Source organism: Podarcis vaucheri, assembly GCF_965113315.1.
Source record: "Podarcis vaucheri genome assembly, chromosome: 4".
Classification (NCBI taxonomy): Eukaryota; Metazoa; Chordata; class Lepidosauria; order Squamata; family Lacertidae; genus Podarcis; species Podarcis vaucheri.
This window is the reverse complement of record NC_138762.1, coordinates 18,726,092-18,748,509: the sequence shown is the minus strand read 5'-3', so window position 1 is coordinate 18,748,509 and position 22,418 is coordinate 18,726,092. Positions and strand designations below refer to the sequence as shown.

At 44.4% G+C, this 22,418-nt stretch overlaps 1 protein-coding gene across 1 annotated transcript; it reads left to right on the top strand.

The window, feature by feature from the left end:
* Window positions 1-3,549: 3,549 nt before the first annotated feature.
* LOC309530971 (high-affinity choline transporter 1-like) lies at window positions 3,550-17,881 on the top strand (the record flags this gene model as incomplete). Its single annotated transcript, XM_082220208.1, has 8 exons — window positions 3,550-3,724; window positions 10,318-10,431; window positions 11,360-11,515; window positions 12,155-12,303; window positions 12,826-12,969; window positions 13,769-13,922; window positions 14,190-14,407; window positions 17,164-17,881. The coding sequence occupies 8 exons, from the start codon at window positions 3,550-3,552 to the stop codon at window positions 17,668-17,670; spliced, it is 1,617 nt and encodes a 538-aa protein (XP_082076334.1). The 3' UTR covers window positions 17,671-17,881.
* Window positions 17,882-22,418: the final 4,537 nt, after the last annotated feature.

The following is a 22,418-nucleotide window of genomic DNA, read 5'->3' as shown; positions in this document are numbered from 1 at the left end:
GAGGCTCGGGAGTCATGGCCGGGCAGCGCGCCATTGCCCAGTTTTTTTTAAAACTCTGCACATTTATGTTTCACAGGGTGCGAAAGGGCTTTGCACCTTGCCCGGCAGAGAAACTGCACCCCTTGCACCCCTCCTGGGCAACGGCCGCCCATCCGCAACGCCCGAGCCTCCCCCATCAGTCAGAACAAAGGGGGAAGGGGGCAAGAGATCTGTACCGCCAGACGTCCCCGATTCCCCTTCCGCAGCGGCAGTCAGCAGCTCGGAGCCGACCAGAGCCAACTGCGTTACCAGGCTGGATCCTGGCTGCTGAGGCTGCCGCTGCCACATTTCCCGGGAATTGATCTGCAAATCTGGGGACATTCCGGGGACGGAATTTGTCCGGGGACAGATTTGAAATCCAGGAACTGTCCCCGGGAACCAGGGACGTCTGGTAACCCTAGCCTATCCTTATGTTCTTGTGTTTCATTTATTCCATCTCCCTTTTGAGAGCAAGCAAAGGACAGGTGGGTGTCCTGCCCCCCCCCAACATAAATCCTGGTTACACCCATTGGCTTTTAGCAAATAAATTGTGCTGTTTGATTCAGACATGCTCCTGCGCCATGTGGAATAGCGACATGAATAAAAGGCCCCTTACACTGCTGGGTGCAATACAAAGAGAAGCCAAAGTGCCCCAGCAATATTTAATCTTCTGTCCCACATGCAGATTCTACAGCTATTATTATAAATGAGCTAGTTTTTGTGTACTAACCATGCAGACAAAAATCTTGCCCTGTTCCTCCTCCTCCTCTTCCTCTCTCTCTCTCTCTCTCTCTCTCTCTCTCTCTCACACACACACACACACACAATGCGTTTTACATTACAGTCAGAATCAGTATGCCTCTTCTGGTTGGCTACTGTGAGATCAGGATGCTTCACTTGACAGTAGAGGTTCTTATGTTCTTAGGTGCCCGAGATTAATCCCAGGAAAGAGAGACAGAGATAGATGTTTATGGTGTCTAGAATGGACAAACAAATGGTGTATATTGTATATTCTGAACCCTTACAATTTACCTTGTTTTAGAGACGTGTGCATTTAAACTAGTCTTGTTTCTTATCTGGGCTTCCGTCTGTATCATGTCTTGCCTGTAAATATTAAATGTTGTTGTATTATTATTTGAGGCATGCTTCTTTTATTAGTTGGAAGAACAACTGGCTAAAGGAGGCTGCGTGGCAGAATCTGTTCAGGCAGGCTTGCACACGTATCCAATCTTGAAAACCACATTTTGCTTCATATCCATTTGCTACAGGACAATTACATTCTTCCTCAAAGGAGATGAACACCTCGGATTTTAAATTCCTAAACAGTGACAAAGCAGGTTAGGCTAAGTGTAGAGATTGGCGATTTCATTTTTCCAATCTCTAATTCACTTCTTCATGTTTCCACATCAGTTTGCAAATTCTTCCTTTTTAAAGTCTTTGGGAAGATTCGTCATCGTTTTAGTGTGAATTGGGACATTTCTATGCAGTTTTGCCCACTGTACACATTTTTTACAATGCATTTTTGTTCTTTGTTTTCTCTAATATACACTTTGCTCTAGCACATACATTTACATACACATTCCTTGGTTGGAGAACTGCATTGCAAAATTCGGAAAAGTGCTAACTGCAAAGGATGGGCATGTTTTGGTTTGCATCTTGTTTTGTGAATTAGGCAAGTGTGAATTACATAAGTTCACATTTAAATGTGAACTAGATCAAATTGCAGTTCCCTAGCTGAAAGAAGGCTGATCGCCGAAGAATTGATGCTTTTGAATTATGGTGCTGGAGGAGACTCTTGAGAGTCCCATGGACTGCAAGAAGATCAAACCTATCCATTCTGAAGGAAATCAGCCCTGAGTGCTCACTGGAAGGACAGATCCTGAAGCTGAGGCTCCAATACTTTGGCCACCTCATGAGAAGAGAGGACTCCCTGGAAAAGACCCTGATGTTGGGAAAGATGGAGGGCACAAGGAGAAGGGGACAACGGAGGACGAGATGGTTAACAGTGTTCTCGAAGCTACCAACATGAGTTTGACCAAACTGCGGGAGGCAGTGGAAGACAGGAGGGCCTGGCGTGCTCTGGTCCAGGGGGTCACAAAGAGTTGGACACGACTAAACAACAACAAAAATTAGAAAGCATGCATCAAAACATAATGTTGAAAGTCACATGCATCATATCGGAGAAATGGTTTGCAACAATGTGTACACAAGGAGAAATGTGCTCCAAAATGGTATATAGGACGCTGCCATACACCAAGTTAGATCACCATATCTCAGTATTTCCCACAATCATTGGCAGTGGATCTCCAGGGCTTCAGACAGGCGCTGAACCTGGGACCTTCTGCATAAGGGGCGGCCCAGGATGTTTTGCTACTGTAAGCAAAACATCCCCCCTCCCTGGTGCTCCCCACAGATCCAGGCCCCCTCCCTGCTCCCGCTGTTGCCCCTGCACTACCACCTTGCCACCACAACTAACACAGAACACAACTACTTTATAATATGATCATGGGGCATCCAGAAAGTAGAGCACAATGCAGCTACACAAGGACATGAATCATTCCCAAAATATAATTGCAAACCAGCCTCTTGCACAAAATGTACCTTAAGTATGCCTACAAACTCAACGAGCTTGCTTTTGCTGGGTAATCTCATTTACCGAATTTTTCTGTGTATAAGACGAGGTTATTTTATTTTAAAATTATGCTAAAATTTCTGGGTCATCTTATACATGGGTAGTGGACAGGTGGGACGGGCGTTTGGTGGCTGCCGCAAGCAGGAGATTGTCAGAGGCGTATTTGCGGGTGATTGGCTGATGCGGCAAGTTCTGCAGGCTATTGGCTGTTGTGACAATAGGGCGATTGGCGCTTGCTTTCTGCTTGCGTGCCAAAGATTGGTGGCTTCGTCGATGTGCGTGCGATTGGCTGTGGAGGTCCTGCGGGTGAGCGGTTTTCAGCACCCCCCCAAAAAAAGCTCAACAACTCCCCCCATTTTTTCAATTTGGAGTCCCCAAAATACATGGGGGCGTCTTATACACGGAAAAATACGGTATGTTAGGTCTATTCTGAGAAACTCACATCTCCTCATCAACTCAAAGAAACATTTCTCTTTTCTGAACTTGATAGTATTCTGTGCTGTACACTGACATGTTTAAAAGTTTCTTCGATTGTCCTTGAATCTTCCTGCCACGCTTGCCATCCAGTGTGATGCGCAACGCCCTTTAAGAACCACTGCTCCAAGACCCACAATGCCAATCTTTTTTGTTTGTTCCATTAATCTCTCATTTTTTCCTGGTATTTAAGGACACACAAGCAGAGATTGTTTAGTCTGTTGAGAGAGAGATAGGCGGGGTCCTACTCCAACGTCATAAACTGCTCTGCTCCCACTTTGAGCACACCCCAAGTTAGTCCTTCAGATAGCAACAGTTCGCCAGTGGAAGAGTTTGCAGAAGGTCCGTCCGACAAGACACAGGCGTTTTGCTGCTTGAACTTGGCTCCACTGCCAGAAACTCACATCTCCTGATAGCTGGAGAAGATGGCTTTGAGCACAAGCGGCTTGGTGGCCCTAGTTGCCTTTTATGCTGTTATTTTAGCAACTGGAATATGGGCTTCTTGGAAAGCCAAGAAGCTGAAAAGCAGGAAGCCCAGTGAAGTGGCCATGGTGGGAAACAGGAAAATGGGGTTTTGCCTTGGACTGTTCACCGCTACCGGTAAGTACCCATTTCCCAAAACCAAGGTGGTTGTGGATTCTCCTTCCTTGGAGGTTTCTAAGCAGAGGTTGGATGGCCATCTGTCATGGATGCTTTAGTTGAGACTCCTGCATTGCAAGGAGTTGGATTATAAGATCTTTGGAGTCCCTTCCAACTTACAATTCTAATGACTCATGGTGTGAGGCATCTTGATGTTATAGATGGGCTTTGTCATGACACAGGATTGCCAGTTTTTAAAAGGAACTAACCTGATATCTAGGCAGGGTCCAGAAATGTGGCTGGGTGGTTATGCCAAAATTCAGAAGGGGAAAGTCAGAGTTTTTGTGTTTGTGTGTTGGTTTGTGTGTGCGTTTTTTGTGTCCGTGGTCTTTCCCAGCGTTAACGGGGAGATGTTGGAGATGAAACATGAGACCTTTTGAATGCAAAGGGAGTATTCTACCACTGAACTACTGCATCTGCGTCTTAGGTCTAGAAGTTTTTTTGCAGCAGATTTGTTTTAAAGCACTTCTTTCCCAGGGTTATTTATTTATTTATATTTCAAAGTTTTCTTTCCAGTTATACAAAATAAAGTGGGGGGGGGGGAGGAGAAGGTGCAATATAGACTAATATAGCAGTTTTTTTCAATTTTAAAGCACTTTCCCCCCAAAGTTTTTTATTTATTAATTAATATTTTAAAGTTTTCAGTTGTACAAAATTATATATATATATATATATATATATATATATATATATATATATATATATATATATTTGCTTTCGTAGATTTTCACGGGTACAGGAATGCAGGTTTTGGTGTCTTCGGGTGTCTTCCCGTGTAAGAGTCGGGGTGTCTGGGCGACGTTTCGACGAGGTCTCACTCGTCATCTTCAGGCTGGTGCTTTCGGCTTCTTGTATATATATATATATATATATATATATATATATATATATATATATATATATATATATTTGCTTTCGTAGATTTTCACGGGTACAGGAATGCAGGTTTTGGTGTCTTCGGGTGTCTTCCCGTGTAAGAGTCGGGGTGTCTGTGCGACGTTTCGACGAGGTCTCACTCGTCATCTTCAGGCTGGTGCTTTCGGCTTCTTGTTCCAGTAACAAGAAGCCGAAAGCACCAGCCTGAAGATGACGAGTGAGACCTCGTCGAAACGTCGCACAGACACCCCGACTCTTACACGGGAAGACACCCGAAGACACCAAAACCTGCATATATATATATATATATATATATGCTTTCGTAGATTTTCACGGGTACAGGAATGCAGGTTTTGGTGTCTTCGGGTGTCTTCCCGTGTAAGAGTCGGGGTGTCTGTGCGACGTTTCGACGAGGTCTCACTCGTCATCTTCAGGCTGGTGCTTTCGGCTTCTTGTTACTGGAACAGAGCAGAATCTGGTGTTTGAGTTCCTATAAATACTGTTGAGGGGTGTGGTGTATAGCCTCCAACGTTCTGGGCAGAGAGGAAGTTCCTAGATTAGTGTGCCTCTTCTTCTTTTGTTCCTTAATTACTTGAGGGATATCTTGAGTGATTTCATGAGTGATATTCTGAATACCACTGGGTGGGTCATTAAGTGTAGATTAGTTGCTAAAGCTTTTGTGTCTTGACCTCTTGAGCTTGTGAAGAGTTTTTCTGAGAAGATGGCTGTGCTGCATTTAGTTGTGCTCTGGCTTGGCTTCGTGTATAGGGGCGAGCTGTGGTTTTGTGCCTTGTGCCAGCCAGATCTGTGTAGGGATTGCAGGGGGGTGCAGCATCCGGAGGTGCCACTATAGTTTGGCTACTGGATGGAGTCTGTAATATGTCTGTGGAAACACCCCCCAAAAACCAAGACACAGAAGAAAACAATGGCATGGCCCTCCTTCCTTATATCAAGGGCACTACAGACAAAATCAGCAAAATCCTCCATAAACACAATATCAAAACAGCCTTCTGCACCAACCAAAAAATAGCCAATATCCTCAGAAACCCAAAAGACAAAATCCAGCTGGAAAACCAAGGGGTCTATGAAATACCCTGCAAAGTCTGCCCAGCCACGTACATTGGACAAACAAACAGACGAATAAATGCACGTATCGCAGAACACAAGAATGCCGTCAAAAAAGAAGAAAAAACTTCCTCTCTTTTCCAACACATGAAAGAAACAGGACACGAAATTAATTTTGCAGATTCCAAATTGCTCTTTAACATGGAACATCACCACAAGAGAATAATCATGGAAGCCATCGAGATAGAGAAACACCCTCACAACATGAACAAGCGTGACGACACGTCCCGCCTGCCAGACATCTGGAAATTAGCCCTCCCCACAAAAACCGACACCAGAACCAGAGGCACACAGAACGCCGTCACCAATCAACCACACCAGACCCAAACCCAGACCCTCTCCACAGACATATTACAGACTCCATCCAGTAGCCAAACTATAGTGGCACCTCCGGATGCTGCACCCCCCTGCAATCCCTACACAGATCTGGCTGGCACAAGGCACAAAACCACAGCTCGCCCCTATACACGAAGCCAAGCCAGAGCACAACTAAATGCAGCACAGCCATCTTCTCAGAAAAACTCTTCACAAGCTCAAGAGGTCAAGACACAAAAGCTTTAGCAACTAATCTACACTTAATGACCCACCCAGTGGTATTCAGAATATCACTCATGAAATCACTCAAGATATCCCTCAAGTAATTAAGGAACAAAAGAAGAAGAGGCACACTAATCTAGGAACTTCCTCTCTGCCCAGAACGTTGGAGGCTATACACCACACCCCTCAACAGTATTTATAGGAACTCAAACACCAGATTCTGCTCTGTTCCAGTAACAAGAAGCCGAAAGCACCAGCCTGAAGATGACGAGTGAGACCTCGTCGAAACGTCGCACAGACACCCCGACTCTTACACGGGAAGACACCCGAAGACACCAAAACCTGCATATATATATATATATATATATATATATATATATATATATATATATGCATATATGATTATTAATAACCTGCTGTATTTTGTATACGCCTGTTCCAAATATCAATATATTTATCCAAACAAAGCCTGCATCTATAAGCAATCCGTTCATATGTTGTGTGTGCTGTCATGTCTTCAATCCATTGATTAAAGAGGGCCAGATTTTTGTTTTTCCAGTTCATCAATATCAGTCTTTTGGGCATACTTAGAACACATAGAATCCATTTTTGTTGTCTGTCCACTTGTCAACTTCCATATAATACATGTATAATTCAAAAGAATATTTCCCTCTGAATATTTTAAGTTTTTCCATACAGTTGTATTTACACAGTTCAACATTTTTGCCCAAAACTTAATGGGAATAGGACACTGTAAGAACACCATGTTTCCAAGAGGTTGGGGTTGTGCAGAGTTGTTAAGGCAGCAGAGAGCATTGTTGGCTGCCCACTCTTCACCTTTGTTGTTGTTGTTGTTGTTTAGTCGTTTAGTCGTGTCCGACTCTTCGTGACCCCATGGACCAGAGCACGCCAGGCACTTCTGTCCTCCACTGCCTCCCGCAGTTTGATCAAACTCATGCTAGTAGCTTCAAGAACACCATCCAACCATCTCATTCTCTGTCGTCCCCTTCTCCTTGTGCCCTCCATCTTTCCCAACATCAGGGTCTTTTCCAGGGAGTCCTCTCTTCTCATGAGGTGGCCAAAGTATTGGAGCCTCAGCTTCACGATCTGTCCTTCCAGTGAGCACTCAGGGCTGATTTCCTTCAGAATGGAGAGGTTTGATCTTCTTGCAGTCCATGGGACTCTCAAGAGTCTCCTCCAGCACCAGAATTCAAAAGCATCAATTCTTCGGCGATCAGCCTTCTTTATGGTCCAGCTCTCACTTCCATACATCACTACTGGGAAAACCATGGCTTTTACTATACGGACCTTTGTTGGCAAGGTGATGTCTCTGCTTTTTAAGATGTTGTCTAGGTTTGCCATCGCCTTTCTCCCAAGGAGCAGGCGTCTTTTAATTTCGTGACTGCTGTCACCATCTGCACTGATCATGGAGCCCAAGAAAGTAAAATCTCTCACTGCCTCCATTTCTTCCCCATCTATTTGCCAGGAGGTGATGGGCCCAGTGGCCATGATCTTCGTTTTTTTGATGTTGAGCTTCAGACCATATTTTGCGCTCTCCTCTTTCACCCTCATTAAAAGGTTCTTTAATTCCTCTTCACTTTCTGCCATCAAGGTTGTGTCATCTGCATATCTGAGGTTGTTGATATTTCTTCCGGCAATCTTAATTCCGGCTTGGGATTCATCCAGCCCAGCCTTTTGCATGATGAATTCTGCATATAAGTTAAATAAGCAGGGAGACAATATACAGCCTTGCCGTACTCCTTTCCCAATTTGGAACCAATCAGTTGTTCCATATCCAGTTCTAACTGTAGCTTCTTGTCCCACATAGAGATTTCGCAGGAGACAGATGAGGTGATCAGGCACTCCCATTTCTTTAAGAACTTGCCATAGTTTGCTGTGGTGAACACAGTCAAAGGCTTTTGCATAGTCAATGAAGCAGAAGTAGATGTCTTTCTGGAACTCTCTAGCTTTCTCTGTAATCCAGTGCATGTTTGCAATTTGGTCTCTGGTTCCTCTGCCTCTTCTAAATCCAGCTTGCACTTCTGGGAGTTCTCGGTCCACATACTGCTTGAGCCTTCCTTGTAGAATTTTAAGCATAACCTTGCTAGCATGTGAAATGAGTGAAATTGTGCGGTAGTTGGAGCATTCTTTGGCACTGCCTTTCTTTGGGATTGGAATGTAGACTGATCTTCTCCAATCCTCTGGCCACTGCTGAGTTTTCCAAACTTGCTGGCATATTGAGTGTAGAACCTTAACTCTTCACCTTAGAGCAGATTTATGCCACAAGGTGCCATAGGAAGGCACTGGACATAGTAAAAGATCCATCGCATCCTGGTCACTGTCTCTTCGAGCTCCTGCCGTCGGGACGGAGATACAGGACGATGAAGACAAGAATGAGCCGTCTTAAGAACAGCTTCTTCTCCAGAGCGATCTCGGCCCTGAATGGGAAGCCTGGACTTTGAAAGTCATCTAATCTTCCTTGCTGTATTATACTGTATTGTTTTAATTAGTGTTTTTATAGTTGTTTTGATTTTGTGTGGAGTGCCCTACCTGGGTGGATGGAGCAGCCAAGTAATTTCGTTGTCCCCGAGAGGGGGCAATGACAATAAAGATGATATTATTATTATTATTATTATTATTATTATTATTATTATTATTATTATCCTCCAGCAAGGAGCTGCGTTCGACAGTGCTTTTCTATGCAAAACTAATGGAGTCCAATAGATTCTAAATATTATTTTCTGTTGTGTAAGCCTTAGTTTAAGATCCATCGATGCCTTTGCTATGGAAGCTAAAACACTGTCACACTGTCTACCTGGTCTATAGGAACATCCAAATCTTTTTTCCAGTTGTTTCTTACAGTCTGCATATCAAACTTATTTATTAATAACAAATATCTGTAAAAAGTAATTGCCGGTTTTTTTGTTTCAAAAGATTTGGAGAACTGTTCTAATACCTCTGGTGTCTCAGAGGCTGAAAAAGCAGCTAATGCAAACACTGGTTTTTTAAAATTTTAATTAGTTTTTATTAAAGATTTTATTGTGCTACCAAACAAACAAACAAACAAACAAACAGGGGAAAGTACCATATTTTTCCATGTAGAAGACTAGTTCCCCCCCCCTAAAAAATAATGTCAAAAATTAGGGAGCGTCTTATACATGGGGCCATCTCCCCCAATTTTCTTAAATCTGAGTCCCCCCAAATAGGGGGCATCTTATACATGGGGGTGTCTTATAGACGGGAAAGTATGGTACATCTTTTGTCTGCACTTTCAATTCATAGTCTTTTTCGCAGTTTGTTTACATGCAGCGAGAGACGTTTTTGTCATGGACCTCTTGCGATTGGGGGAAAATAGAAGGGGAGGGAGGAGAGATGGGGGTGTTGTTCTTTGTTACAAGGCATTGTAGCTGCAGATATTGCTATTGGAATGCATCTGACGGGTGATAATTACCACTTAAAACACTTAACGTATAAAATTCGTCTTCCTCATCTATCAGTTGAACCAAAGTCATTATGCCGCTTCCATCCAACTATTTCATACATGCCATCTTTTCCCCAATTTTAAAAATGGGATTCCCCCACAACGTCAATTTAGCGTGGATCAAATCTTTTTTTAATTCGGCATTATATTCCATATCTTTTTAACTGACTTAATTGTGTCAAGAGTTTCCTTAATTTTAAAATATTTTGATCCTAATACCGTCCAACCAACCAAAGGTGCTGTGTATGCATAATCTCATGTAGCCACTTCTTTTCCAAAGTCAATAAATAAATAAAACCTCTCGTCAGTCTGAAAGAGAAAATATTGCAAAAGAGGTTTTCATTGCCAGGGATTGAGACCTGAGATGTCCTAAGTGCAATGTAAATATTCTATCACTGAGACATGGTCCTTCCCTTATTCAGGGCCTTATAGAAATTGGAACTAAAGGCAGCACAGCACAGAATTTATTTTTAGCCGGGATGTCCATTTTGAGAGAATTTCCAAGTTTAAGTGTGTTCTTCCTGCTTTCTTTCAGCCACGTGGGTTGGAGGAGCATATATCAATGGCACTGCTGAAATTGTCTACCTGCCTTCAAGAGGACTCGTGTGGGTCCAAGCCCCAGCAGGATTTGCTCTGTCTCTCCTTATTGGTAAAGTTTTCAAAAAAGCTTAAATATGTAACTATGGTGGTACCTCGGGTTAAGTACTTAATTCGTTCCAGAGGTCCGTTCTTAACCTGAAACTGTTCTTAACCTGAGGTACCACTTTAGCTAATGGGGCCTCCCGCTGCTGCCACGCGATTTCTCTTCTCATCCTGAGGTAAAGTTCTTAACCTGAGGTACTATTTCTGGGTTAGCGGAGTCTGTAACCTGAAGCGTCTGTATCCCAAGGTACCACTGCATTCCATCCAGTAAAAATCAGTACTGGAAATGATGAGAGCCTCGTCCAAGGGGAATGCTGAAGTTTGACTTTGGTTCACATTGTTTCCTCACAAATTGCCCTTATCGAACATACGAAAAGTCTCTCAAGGAGTAATCCAAACACAAGATCTGCTGGGATGAGGGGATTTCTGGATAGGTGGATCTTGGGCTGAATCCGGACTAAATTTCCCTATCTTGGGCCAGCCATAAATACTTCAGTGCAAACCCTCCATCCCTGATCCTGTGAAGCCCAAACCAGGAAAATACCCCAAAAGAGGTGCTCCAAGGGTGTGGCAGAGGCAGGGCAGAGGAGGAGACACCCCCTATTTCAAACTCCTTTCAGCCCAGTCCAGACCTAGCAACCCAGCAGGTTGCCACCCAACCATCTCTGAAGGTCACTGTGATGACTATTCCCAGGTTAGAATGCTGGTCCAGGTGTGAGGAGACCCCGGTTCAAACCTCCCCTCAGCTATGGAACTTGCTAGGTGATTTCAGACCAGTCACCTTCTCTCAGACTACAGGATTGTTGTTAAGGATGAAATGGGAAAGAGGAACCAAGTGTGACACTTTTAGCTCCTCGGGGGAAATTTTGGGTATCTAAAAATACTGCTTCTGCCCAGATGACAATAATAATTGCAATACAACTGCTTTTTAACAGGTGGACTCTTCTTTGTCAATCCAATGAGATCGAAGAAGTACGTGACAATGATGGATCCACTCCAAGAAACATACGGGAATGTGATGGCAAGCCTCATGTTTATTCCATCGTTGATAGGGGACATATTCTGGTTTGCAGCTATTCTTGCTTCCTTAGGTAACTAAACATCTCTTGCTTGTCTTAAGGACTGAAGGCTTGTTTCAGTAAAGCAGGAACTGCTTTAATTACGGCCCATGAGTCCGTGCAGCCCACATTTCCACTTCATCCAATTCAAATGTCTACAGCTGGGGAAAGATAGATGGAGTGATTTGCCCTAAGTCGGATGAGGAACCTCAGACCAGGTGGCCCAATGTGGCCCTCTAGATCTCTCTCTCTCTGGCCCTTGGCACACTCTCTAGGCCACAACCCCTCCTCAGCAATGTACTGCAACAACCCTACTTCCGCCCTGAGGAATAATTAGAACTGAACTCCACATCTGGGAATGTTCATAATTTCTAGAGCAGCCTTTCCCAACCTCTGGCACTCCAGATGTTTTGGGGTTCAAAGGCCATCAGCCCCAGATGGTGTGGTCAATGATCACAGTCCAATGATTGGAACTGTAGACTAGTAACAACTGGAGGGCATCTGGTTGGGGGGAAAACATCTAGTCTAGAAGAACATCTCTCCCAGTGTTAATGCTTGTATCTCTTAAGGAGCAATTCTGTCACTTGTGTTGCACACTAATATAACGATGTAAGGGAAATGGTGTCGCATTAAATTTCATGCTGAAACTTAACGTTGTCCTTTTTTCCACAGGTGCAACCATGCAGGTCATTTTGGATATCCATGGTATTTTAGTCATTATTATCTCTGCATGCACGGTTATAATCTATACTTTATTAGGCGGCCTGTACTCAGTTGCATATACAGATGTAATACAGCTGGTCTTTATAACAGTCAGCCTGGTAAGTCCCAATATTGTTATTTTACTACTCACTTGAAATGTTGGTGTGGTTTTTTTTAAAAAGCCCATAACCATATTCTACACACATGGGGCTTGGTTGTGGTCTCTGCGAGGCTGTGATGGGTACAAAATGCTAGGACAAAATTATGAGTCTGGGGATAATCTTTGCCTGCAGTGAATCTGAGCACCATCAAAGTGAATGAGCGCTTTCTCTGCATGTGTGGAGCTGGAGCTTCAGGTGTGAGCAGGAGCTTCTATAAGCACACTGGAGCCAGTTCTCTATAGTAATCATCAGCAACCAGCTGCTTGTAAGATCAAATATTGTCTGTGGGTGAGCAGCTATCGACCCATCAGTCACCTTTGTCCTCTGTTTGATGGATTTTGGTGAGCAGGAGTGGATATTTTATTTTACTTTCCTCTTTTCACTTGTGGGTAGCATATTTTGCAAACCAGAGCTCAAGGCTGGTGTCCTTGAGGGAACCTGGTGGGGAAATAATTCTGATGTTTCTCTTTTTACCTCAAGTGGGTTTGTATCCCCTTCGCCCTCATGAACCCTGCAACAAAAAGCATTTCCTACACTGCTGCGCACAACGTCTTCCAGGCATCTTGGATTGGGAAAATGGAAGTGCAGTATCTTGGAAGGTGGCTCGATGACTTCTTATATTTGGTAAGAACTGCTCCCGAGGCACATGGAGGGCAAGCTGGTGGTGCTTGCTGTTTTTATTACATTCTGGCCGGACCGTAGAAATAGTTGCATTGGATGAGCTGGGGAAATGCATAACATGTCTGCAAAGGAAAAACACCCCTTCACAATTTGAATCTGAGTCACATCTAAGAACGGATTTCCAAGCGGCTTCCTGTAATGCCCCCATTACTGGTTACACTGATAACTTTGAACTGTCCTTCTCTTTGCTCAAGTTTGGTCCACAGTGAGTGGGGGAATTAAGGATTTGGCCCTCAGGCTAGTATTGCCCCTTTCTATTTATTTATTTCTGTGGTTTTCTTTTTGTAAATAAAATCGGGATTAAGGGTTTTTCCCCTCAGGACGGTGGAGGGTTGTTTGTGTTGCGTCCCATTTGTGAAGTGGTGGTGGCACTCGCCCTTCTTCTGATAGGATATGCTTTGCAGGGGAGACAGACCAAAAAATGGGGTGGTGGTCAAGGAGGGTCAGTTGTTCGGGAGTCAGAAATGTCCCTACTTTCACCTGAGGAATGTTGGAGGCTATGAGATTGCCATTTATTGCTGAATAGATTCCTAAGGGTTTTCCCCTGGGAAGAAACAAGGCAAGAGGGAAACCACTTGGAACCACAGCAAAATTGGGAGTGAGCCCTTCATCGCTCAAACAAGACTCAGTTGGAACGGAAGGCCACAAGGCCTAACAACACTTGGATTGGATTGCCTTTGGGGCTGCCTGTATGTGGTGGGAGGCTGACCGATATGTTCATAAGCTTCTGCTTCTCTTCCAGGTTCTTGGGAGTATCCCGTGGCAAATCTATTTCCAGCGAGTTCTCTCGGCTTCTTCTCCAAACGAAGGAAGGCTCATCTCCTACTTTTCTGGACTGGGGTGCTTCATCATGGCCATCCCTTCTGTTGTCATTGGGGCTGTCGCTGCTTCTACAGGTACGATTAGCACGCTCCATAACACCACCCGGAGGATCGCAAATCCTCCCTGACTCTTCTGGGGAGAAGGAAGTTTCTACCTTGGGTTTGATGAATTTTAGGGACAGCCAATTTCGTTCAACGATACGCTGTTCCTAACCTAGCCTACTCTACCCGTTGGAAAAAGTGATAGGGAAGACTTCCTGTTCCTTTGCATGCGTTAACCCTCATCCTGAAATATGATCAAACCTTTTAACATACATGACGCTTCTCTGTTTCCTTTCTAAGACTGGAATCAGACTGCCTATGGCCTCCCCAGTCCCAACGACAGAGGAGAGTCTGCCCTCATCCTCCCACTGGTTCTCTACCATCTGTGCCCAATGTATGTCGCCCTTGGTGGCTTGGGAGCCCTGGCTGCTGCTGTGATGTCTTCTGGAGATTCTGCATTGCTCTCGGCTGGTACCTTGTTTGCTCACAACATATACAGGAAAGTCTTCAGGAAACATGTGAGTTGTTGCGAATAATATCGACACCAGGGGGCGGAGGGAGGTCTGTGGGGGACGCAAGTGTCTTCACTATATTATTTTTGGTGCCTGCTAAAAAAATTGTTTTGTTTTGACAAGCCCACCCAGATATGTAGAATGTTGATTTGTATTTTAATCTGTTTTTAGTTTATCATGGATTTTACGATTTGATAATCTTTATTGTCATTGTCCAATACAGAACAACGAAACTGAAAAAGATCTACATCAGACATTCAAAAACCAACAAGCCTGCTATCCAAACTATTCCAGCCTGGTTAGCCCCTAAAAACTCTGATACCCCATAACTGAATACAATGTACTCACACAGAGACTACCTTACACTGCATTTAAAATCTCTACACTGATTTAATTGTTGCTTGCAACTGTTTCTATAGTTTTATTGTTTTATTCCTTTCATAAAATGCTTTGAGGGTTTTATATATATATATACAATCAAGCAGTGCATACATTTTTATGAAATAAAATTAAAGAAAATTAAGCAGGAATTTCCTCCCAATGCAAAAGAGAAGCATGATTTTCCCACACCTGGGGAGGAAAAGGTTAAATCCTTTCTCCATGTCTGCTCTGATGCTGTCAATTGTCCCTTCCCCCACCCCATGATATTTGTATTAAAAAACGAAAGAAACTGAATGTTAAATGCAAGGCTAATCTAGGTTCTCCCCATAAGAAAAGAGAAACTTGAAAGGCCACAACAGAAATATGCACTGGAACATAATAAAATTTAAAGATAGGAAGCCAGTAGTTGCACAGAGTTACACCACACAGAATGATCACAGGAAATAGATACATAACATTTCGTAAAATGTATAGCAAGGCTCTTCATCTCATTATCTCATTAGCTAAAATGGCTCTTGGGGTTTGCGGTAAGCAGAAAGAATATCGCAGAGACCTTTCTTTTAAAACGAAATAAAATTCTTAATTTAAGGGGTTTCTGGGAATTTCCAGGAACCGGTAACAACAGGGTTCAAGGCCACCCCAAATCCTAGAAAGACAATTTAAATAATAATACAGTGGTACCTCTAGTTACGAACTTAATTCGTTCCGGAGGTCTGTTCTTAACCTGAAACTGTCCTTAATGAGAGGCGTGCTTTCGCTAATGAAGCCTCTTGCTGCTGCTGTGCCACCGGCACACGATTTCCATTCTCATCCTGGGGCAAAGTTCTCAACTCGAGGTAACTCTTCCAGGTTAGCGGAGTTTGTAACCTGAAGCGTTTGTAACCTGAGGCATTTGTAACTCGAGGTATCACTGTAATAATAAGTGATACATTGGTACCTCATGTTACAGACACTTCAGGTTACAGACTCCACTAACCCAGAAATAGTACCTTGGGTTAAGAACTTTGCTTCAGGATGAGAACAGAAATTGTGCTCCGGCAGTGGGAGACCCCATTAGCTAAAGTGGTGCTTCAGGTTAAGAACAGTTTCAGGTTAAGAACAGACTTCCAGAACGAATTAAGTTCTTAACCCGTGGTACCACTGTATTGGTAAAAGTTACCCAGCTTAGTGTAGTCATGTCAGACTTAGGACCAGCAGACCACCTGAACTCAGCTATGAAGCTCCCTGGGGTGACCTGGGTGGGCCAGTCGCCGCGTCTCGGCCCCCAGCCTACTTCAAAGGGTTGTTGTACGGGTAAAATGGAGAGGAGGAGAGTCATGCACGCCACCTTGAATTCGTTGGAGGAGAGGCGGCTGTAAGAATAACGGAGGACGGCAGGAGGTTGGATACAGGAAGCTGTGCGTAAGCAAGATGAAGAGCAAGCTTCGCAGAGCCTCTTTTTATTAGCAGAAGTCAACAATTGGAAACAGTAGTGAAATCACTCTGAACATGACGTATTTCCATCTAAGCACATTTCCAGTGTTATCAAATACAGTGGTACCTCAGGTTAAGTACTTAATTCGTACCGGAGGTCCGTACTTAACCTGAAACTGTTCTTAACCTGAAGCGCCACTTTAGCTAATGGGGCCTCCTGCTGCCACCACACTGCCAGAGCCCGATTTCTGTTCTCATCTTGAAGCAAAGTTCTTAACCTGAAGCACTATTTCTGGGTTAGCGGAGTCTGTAACGTGAAGCGTATGTAAGCTGAAGCGTATCTAAGCTGAAGCATATGTAACCTGAGGTACCACTGTACACGTGTCAGCAGGTGTTTCCCTAAAATGTTCCCCCGATACTTGATTATATCTGCATCTCCGGTCATGCTCCAGCCAAGCGTTATGTCGAGTAACCAAATCTGTGAGAGGAGAAATGGTCAGGGGAAAAACACTGTTTGCTAGCCAAGAGGCGAGAGTTCAGGGAGAGTGGGCGCAAGGCTCCTGGGCACACTGTGGCATGCCGCGTGCGAGGTGTGCCTCAGCACAGGCGGAGCCTTACCTCCACAGCGGCTTATAAATGTACAGTGGTGCCCCGCAAGACGAATGCCTCGCAAGACGAAAGAGTTTTTTGTTTTTTGAGTCATTCCGCAAGACGAATTTCCCTATGGGCTTGCTTCGCAAGACGAAACATCTTGCGAGTTCTTGTGAGTTTCTTTCCTTCTTCCTTCTTCCTAAAGCCGTTAATAGCTGCTAAGCCACTAATAGCCGCTAAGCCGCTAATAGCCGTGCTTTGCAAGACGAAAAAACCGCAAGACGAAGAGACTCGCGGAACGGATTAATTTCGTCTTGCGAGGCACCACTGTAATAGCACCTAAACCAATAATAAAACACCTATTTCTTTATTTCCAGGCGTCAGAGGAAGAAGTGCTATGGGCGATGAGAATGTCCATGGTGATCTTTGGGATGATGTCCGCAGGTCTAGCTTTTCTCTCCCATTCCATTTATGACCTCTGGTTCCTGAGTGGAGAACTCGTCTACGCTCTCCTCTTCCCCCAGCTCTGCTGCGTCCTCTTCATTCGCAACACCAACACTTATGGCTCCGCCGCTGGGTTCTTCTTGGGCCTCCTCCTGCGCCTCTTGGCGGGGGAGCCCGCCCTGAACATCCCCCCGGTCATCCATTACCCAGGATGCTCTCTGGTTGACGGGGCCTACGTCCAGCTGTTCCCATTTAAGCTGTTCACCATGCTGGTATCTCTGCTGACCATTGTCTCCGTCTCACATCTGTCCGCCTTTCTATTTAAGGCCAACGTCCTTCCCCGCAGATGGGACGTCTGTAAGATCGTGCGAGCTGACAGGGTGGTCATTTCCTTACCCCAGAGGCGTAAAAGAGTTTCCTGTGCCAGAACAGAGTTTTGAGCAAATGGGAGACAAATTGCATTGGTATTTTACCCATGATCCTTCTTGAAGGATCCTTAGCTCTTTGAATGAGGCCATCTTGCATGTTGTGTGATTTGTTGTTGTTGTTGTTGTTGTTGAAGTCCATAGTCACAGCAAAGGGCCCTCTCCCATTGTGGCACAACCTCCAACACCTTTCTTTCTTCCTAGTCCTGTTAATCCAACGTCTGGGCTCTTTCTGGAAAACATGAATCCTTTGAAGCCCTTTAATTGGTGCTGCAGCTACAGAAATTCAGCGGGTGCAGAATGCTGTGGCGAGACTCCTTACGGGGTCTTCACTGCGGGATCACATTCACCCGGTGCTACACCAGCTGCGCTGGCTCCCGGTGGAGTACAGGATCAGGTTTAAGGTGCTGGTTTTAACCTTTAAAGCCCTATACAGCCTAGGACCCTCGTACCTATGGGACCGCCTCTCCTGGTATGTCCCACGGAGGACCTTACAGTCTTCAAATAAAAACATTTTGGCGGTCCCGAGTCACAGAGAGGTTAGGCTGGCCTCAACCAGAACCAGGGCTTTTTTGGCTGTGGCCACGATCTGGTGGAACGCTCTGCCACATGAGACTAGGGCCCTGCGGGACTTGAGATCTTTCCACAAGGCACAGTCTGACCCCCTCCTTTGCCGATCCTCGTAGAACTCTGGCCCAGTGGTTGCCATTTGACTTTGAATTGATTTTAGAAAACTGATTTTAGAATGCTGTGTTACTTTTATTGCTGTTAGCCGCTCTGAGCCCAGCTTTGGCTGGGGAGGGTGGGATATAAATAAATTATTATTATTATTATTATTATTATTATTATTATTATTAGATCATTTAGTTGCATAGAGTGTCTTAATTGATTGGTTACTTTTGCCAAATTTGTAGCCCTCAGTGTAATGGGGGGGAATTCCAATTCTGAAATGCATCCTTTATCAACTGTACCATCAACGGTAGGAATGGAGCATGTGTCCTAATTTACAGAGGACGGTCCTCTATTTGAAGGTGTTGCCTTAAGGGTTGACATTTTAAAGATTCCCAAGGAGGGAGAGCAGGAGGAGCTCCACAAAGCTACAATTCCCAGACTGGCTTAACAGTCAATGCCTCTTCACAGGGAACTCTGAGATTTGTAGCTCTGAGAAAACGAACAGGAATCTCCTAACAACTCTCAGCACCCTTAACAAACTACAGCTCCCATGATTCTTTGCAGGAAGCCATGTTTAAATGAATGGTGTGAAAGTGACTCCAGTTTCTAAATAGCAGTTGCTCAGCACAAATAATAAGAGAGATCAGTTGCCTCAGTGCCTTCTGTTTGTGATTTCCAGATACTGGACTTGATGGATCTTCCTTCAGAAACTTGATTTTCTTTTTGTATTAATAAAACGCATGATCTAAAACAAGACCTGCTTTGATGGCTTGATCACCTCATATTGCGCCTCTAATTATGTTGTCTTCCATGTATATTACTGTGATTTGCAAGCCACACTGAGGCACTTGTGTAAAGTGACTAATAAGCCCCCAACCTGCAACAGCCAGCCATCATTCTGTACCCACACTGAAATTAAAATTTTGCAGTGTTAATTTCAGAAGGTACATATTTCCGTTCACAAGTTGTGGAGGCTTGTCCATCTGAAAAATCTGTTGGATCTGAAGACTCTAAAAGCAAATATAAGACATTATTTTCATGGTCTACTTTAAAAGCCCTATGGCAGGCTTCCTCAACCTCGGCCCTCCAGGTGTTTTTGGCCTACAACTCCCATGATCCCTAGCTAGCAGGACCAGTGGTCAGGGATGCTGGGAATTGTAGTCTCAAAACATCTGGAGGGCCGAGGTTGAGGAAGCCTGCCCTATGGTTTGACCAGCCTCTCTCATCTCCTCATGCTTTACTTCAATGTCTACATTAACTAAAGCTTCAAATGAAAATTCTAACTCAGCCTGGAAGCTAGGCAGTGTATATCAATGTTATAAGTCTGTAGTTAACTGATTGTATACCCTAAAATGTTCCCCACAATCTTTTGCCATGCAAAGGGATTTGATTGCTGAAATGCAAGAGGCTCTTCAGAAAACAAGTTAACATGGAAAGGGATTCCCTTAAGGTAAATAATATGCTGGGTATAGGGAAGGGGATAGATCAGTTATATCTAATCCTCTACACACACACACATATGTGGGTTAGCAAACAAAAGAAAAATGACTGGTGCCTGTTTTAACAAATGCAGGACTTGTGCATAAAGAACCCCAGTAGCATACTTTAAACCCCACTGTGAGGCAGGTTTAGTGAAACATAAGAAGAGGATTTTAAACCTTCTTTTAATGCATTCCAACTACTTCAGGCAACTGGTTCCCTTTACCCCTCCTGCCAAGAAACAGACGACATACTGAAGTAAGTTTAAAATATACTTTACTTACAGTTATACATTGTTCTTATCAGTAATAAGAAAATGCAGGTAAACGTTCTTAGTGGAAAATGTACATCAAAGAATGTTAAGGCAACTACTGAAATTGTTCAACTTTTTTTTTAGAAAAAAAACAATGTTATTGAGCTTTTTTTTTTTTTAACAGAAATGCCAAAAACTGTTATTTTTCAATTGACTTGCCTTTGAAATCCCAGTAATGTCTGCAAAGATGCGGACGTATAACAACCCTAGGCATGTCTGCCTCTGTCACTTGCAGCAAGAGACAGAGAGAGGGAAATGGAACAGGAAATGAGACTTACTTCCTCTCAGGAGGAGCGGAGAGGCAACACCACTGAACCTTCTCTAACAATTTAGAACTCTGTGATCCATAACCCTTTCACATACTAACTAGCATTGTTAGGTTTGATTTCAAATCTCCCACAGATAGATACTTCTAACCTAAGGTAAAGGTAAAGGCACCCCTGCCCGAACGGGCCAGTCTTGACAGACTCTGGGGTTTGTGCGCCCATCTCACATTTATTGGCCGGGGGCCAGCGCTGTCCGAAGACACTTCCGGGTCACGTGGCCAGCGTGACAACGCTGCTCTGGCGAGCCAGAGCCGCACACGGAACGCCGTTTACCTTCCCGCTGGTAAGCGGTACCTATTTATCTACTTGCCCCCGGGGGTGCTTTCGAACTGCTAGGTGGGCAGGCGCTGGGACCGAGCAGCGGGAGCGCACCCCGCCGCGGGGATTCGAACTGCCGACCTTTCGATCGGCAAGCCCTAGGCGCTGAGGCTTTAGCCCGCAGCGCCACCCGCGTCCCACTTCTAACCTAAAGCATCCTAAAATTGCCAAAACCCACCGCACCATTTGAAGAGATACGAAAAGAAACAGAATTGTAACCTTTGTGCAAAATTTCCGAAAACCCTAATGCAACATATGGCAGATAAGGAGTGTTGCGGCTCCTGCTAAGCCGGTGCTCCATTTGTAAATGCCTTTTTGTTCCATTATTAATGACTTTCGGTCCCACTCTTTATAGGAACTTGAAAAACCACAAGAGACTGCAGGAAAACTGCACTCAGGGTGATCTTGAAAGATGGATCTCTGTTTACAAAGGCAGACATGCAAAAGAAAAGGGCCCTTTGAAAACTGTGGCTCCTAATCAGCAATCTAAGTTCAGATTTCACAGCAGAGACGGGCAACCTTTTGTCTGTTGAGACTTGAGCGCCACATTCCCTTGGGGGCAATGTGTTAGGAGGTGCATGGTAGCAGAGGCAACTGGATCAGGCCAATGGCCCAGTCCAGTCCAGTATCCTGTTCTCACAGTGGCTGACCAGTTGCCTGTGGGAAGCTCACAAACAGGACCTCAGCGCATTAACCCTCTCCCCTCCTGCAGTTTCTAGCAACAGCTATTCAGACACATTTATGCCTCTGAAAGTGGAGGTAGAACATAGCCGTCATGGCCGGTAGCCATGGATAGCCTTGTCCACCATGAATTTGTCCAATCCTCTTTTTAATCCATCCAATGTGGTGGCCATCACTGCATCCCATGGAAGCGAGCTCCATAGTTTAACTATGCGCTGCATGAAGAAGTACAGTAGTACCTCAGGTTACAGACGCTTCAGGTTACAGACTCTGCTAACCCAGAAATAGTCCAACCATCTCGTCTTCTGTCATCCCCTTCTCCTTGTGCCCTCCATCTTTCCCAACATCAGGGTCTTTTTCAGGAAGTCTTCTCATGAGGTGGCCAAAGTATTGGAGCCTCAGCTTCAGGATCTATCCTTCCAGTGAGCACTCAGAGCTGATTTCCTTCAGAATGGATAGGTTTGATCTTCTTGCAGTCCATGGGACTCTCAAGAATCTCCTCCAGCACCATTATTCAAAAGCATCAATTCTTCGGCGATCAGCCTTCTTTATGGTCCAGCTCTCACTTCCATACATCACTACTGGGAAAACCATAGCTTTAACTATATGGACCTTTGTTGGCAAGGCGATGTCTCTGCTTTTTAAGAAATATCAACAACCAAACAGTCCTACTCCCTGAAATTAGACCTACTGAAATTAATGGGCCTAACTTAGTTGTGCTCTTTCATTCCAATGGGTCTACTCTGAGCTGCATACGACCCTATGGCTGTTTACTCAGAACCAGAACGAAGTCCAGCTCAGTTTAGGGTTTCCCTCAGAAGTAAGCCCGGCTCAGTGCAGTGTAACAGGCAAAACAGAAACCAGAGGAATTATTCATCTGCTTGTCATGCGGCAGAGCCGGCTGAGTGGCTCATTTCCTGAAAGGAACATTACACTGCTTTGCTGCTGCTGTTCTCCGCCAATTGCATCCTAAA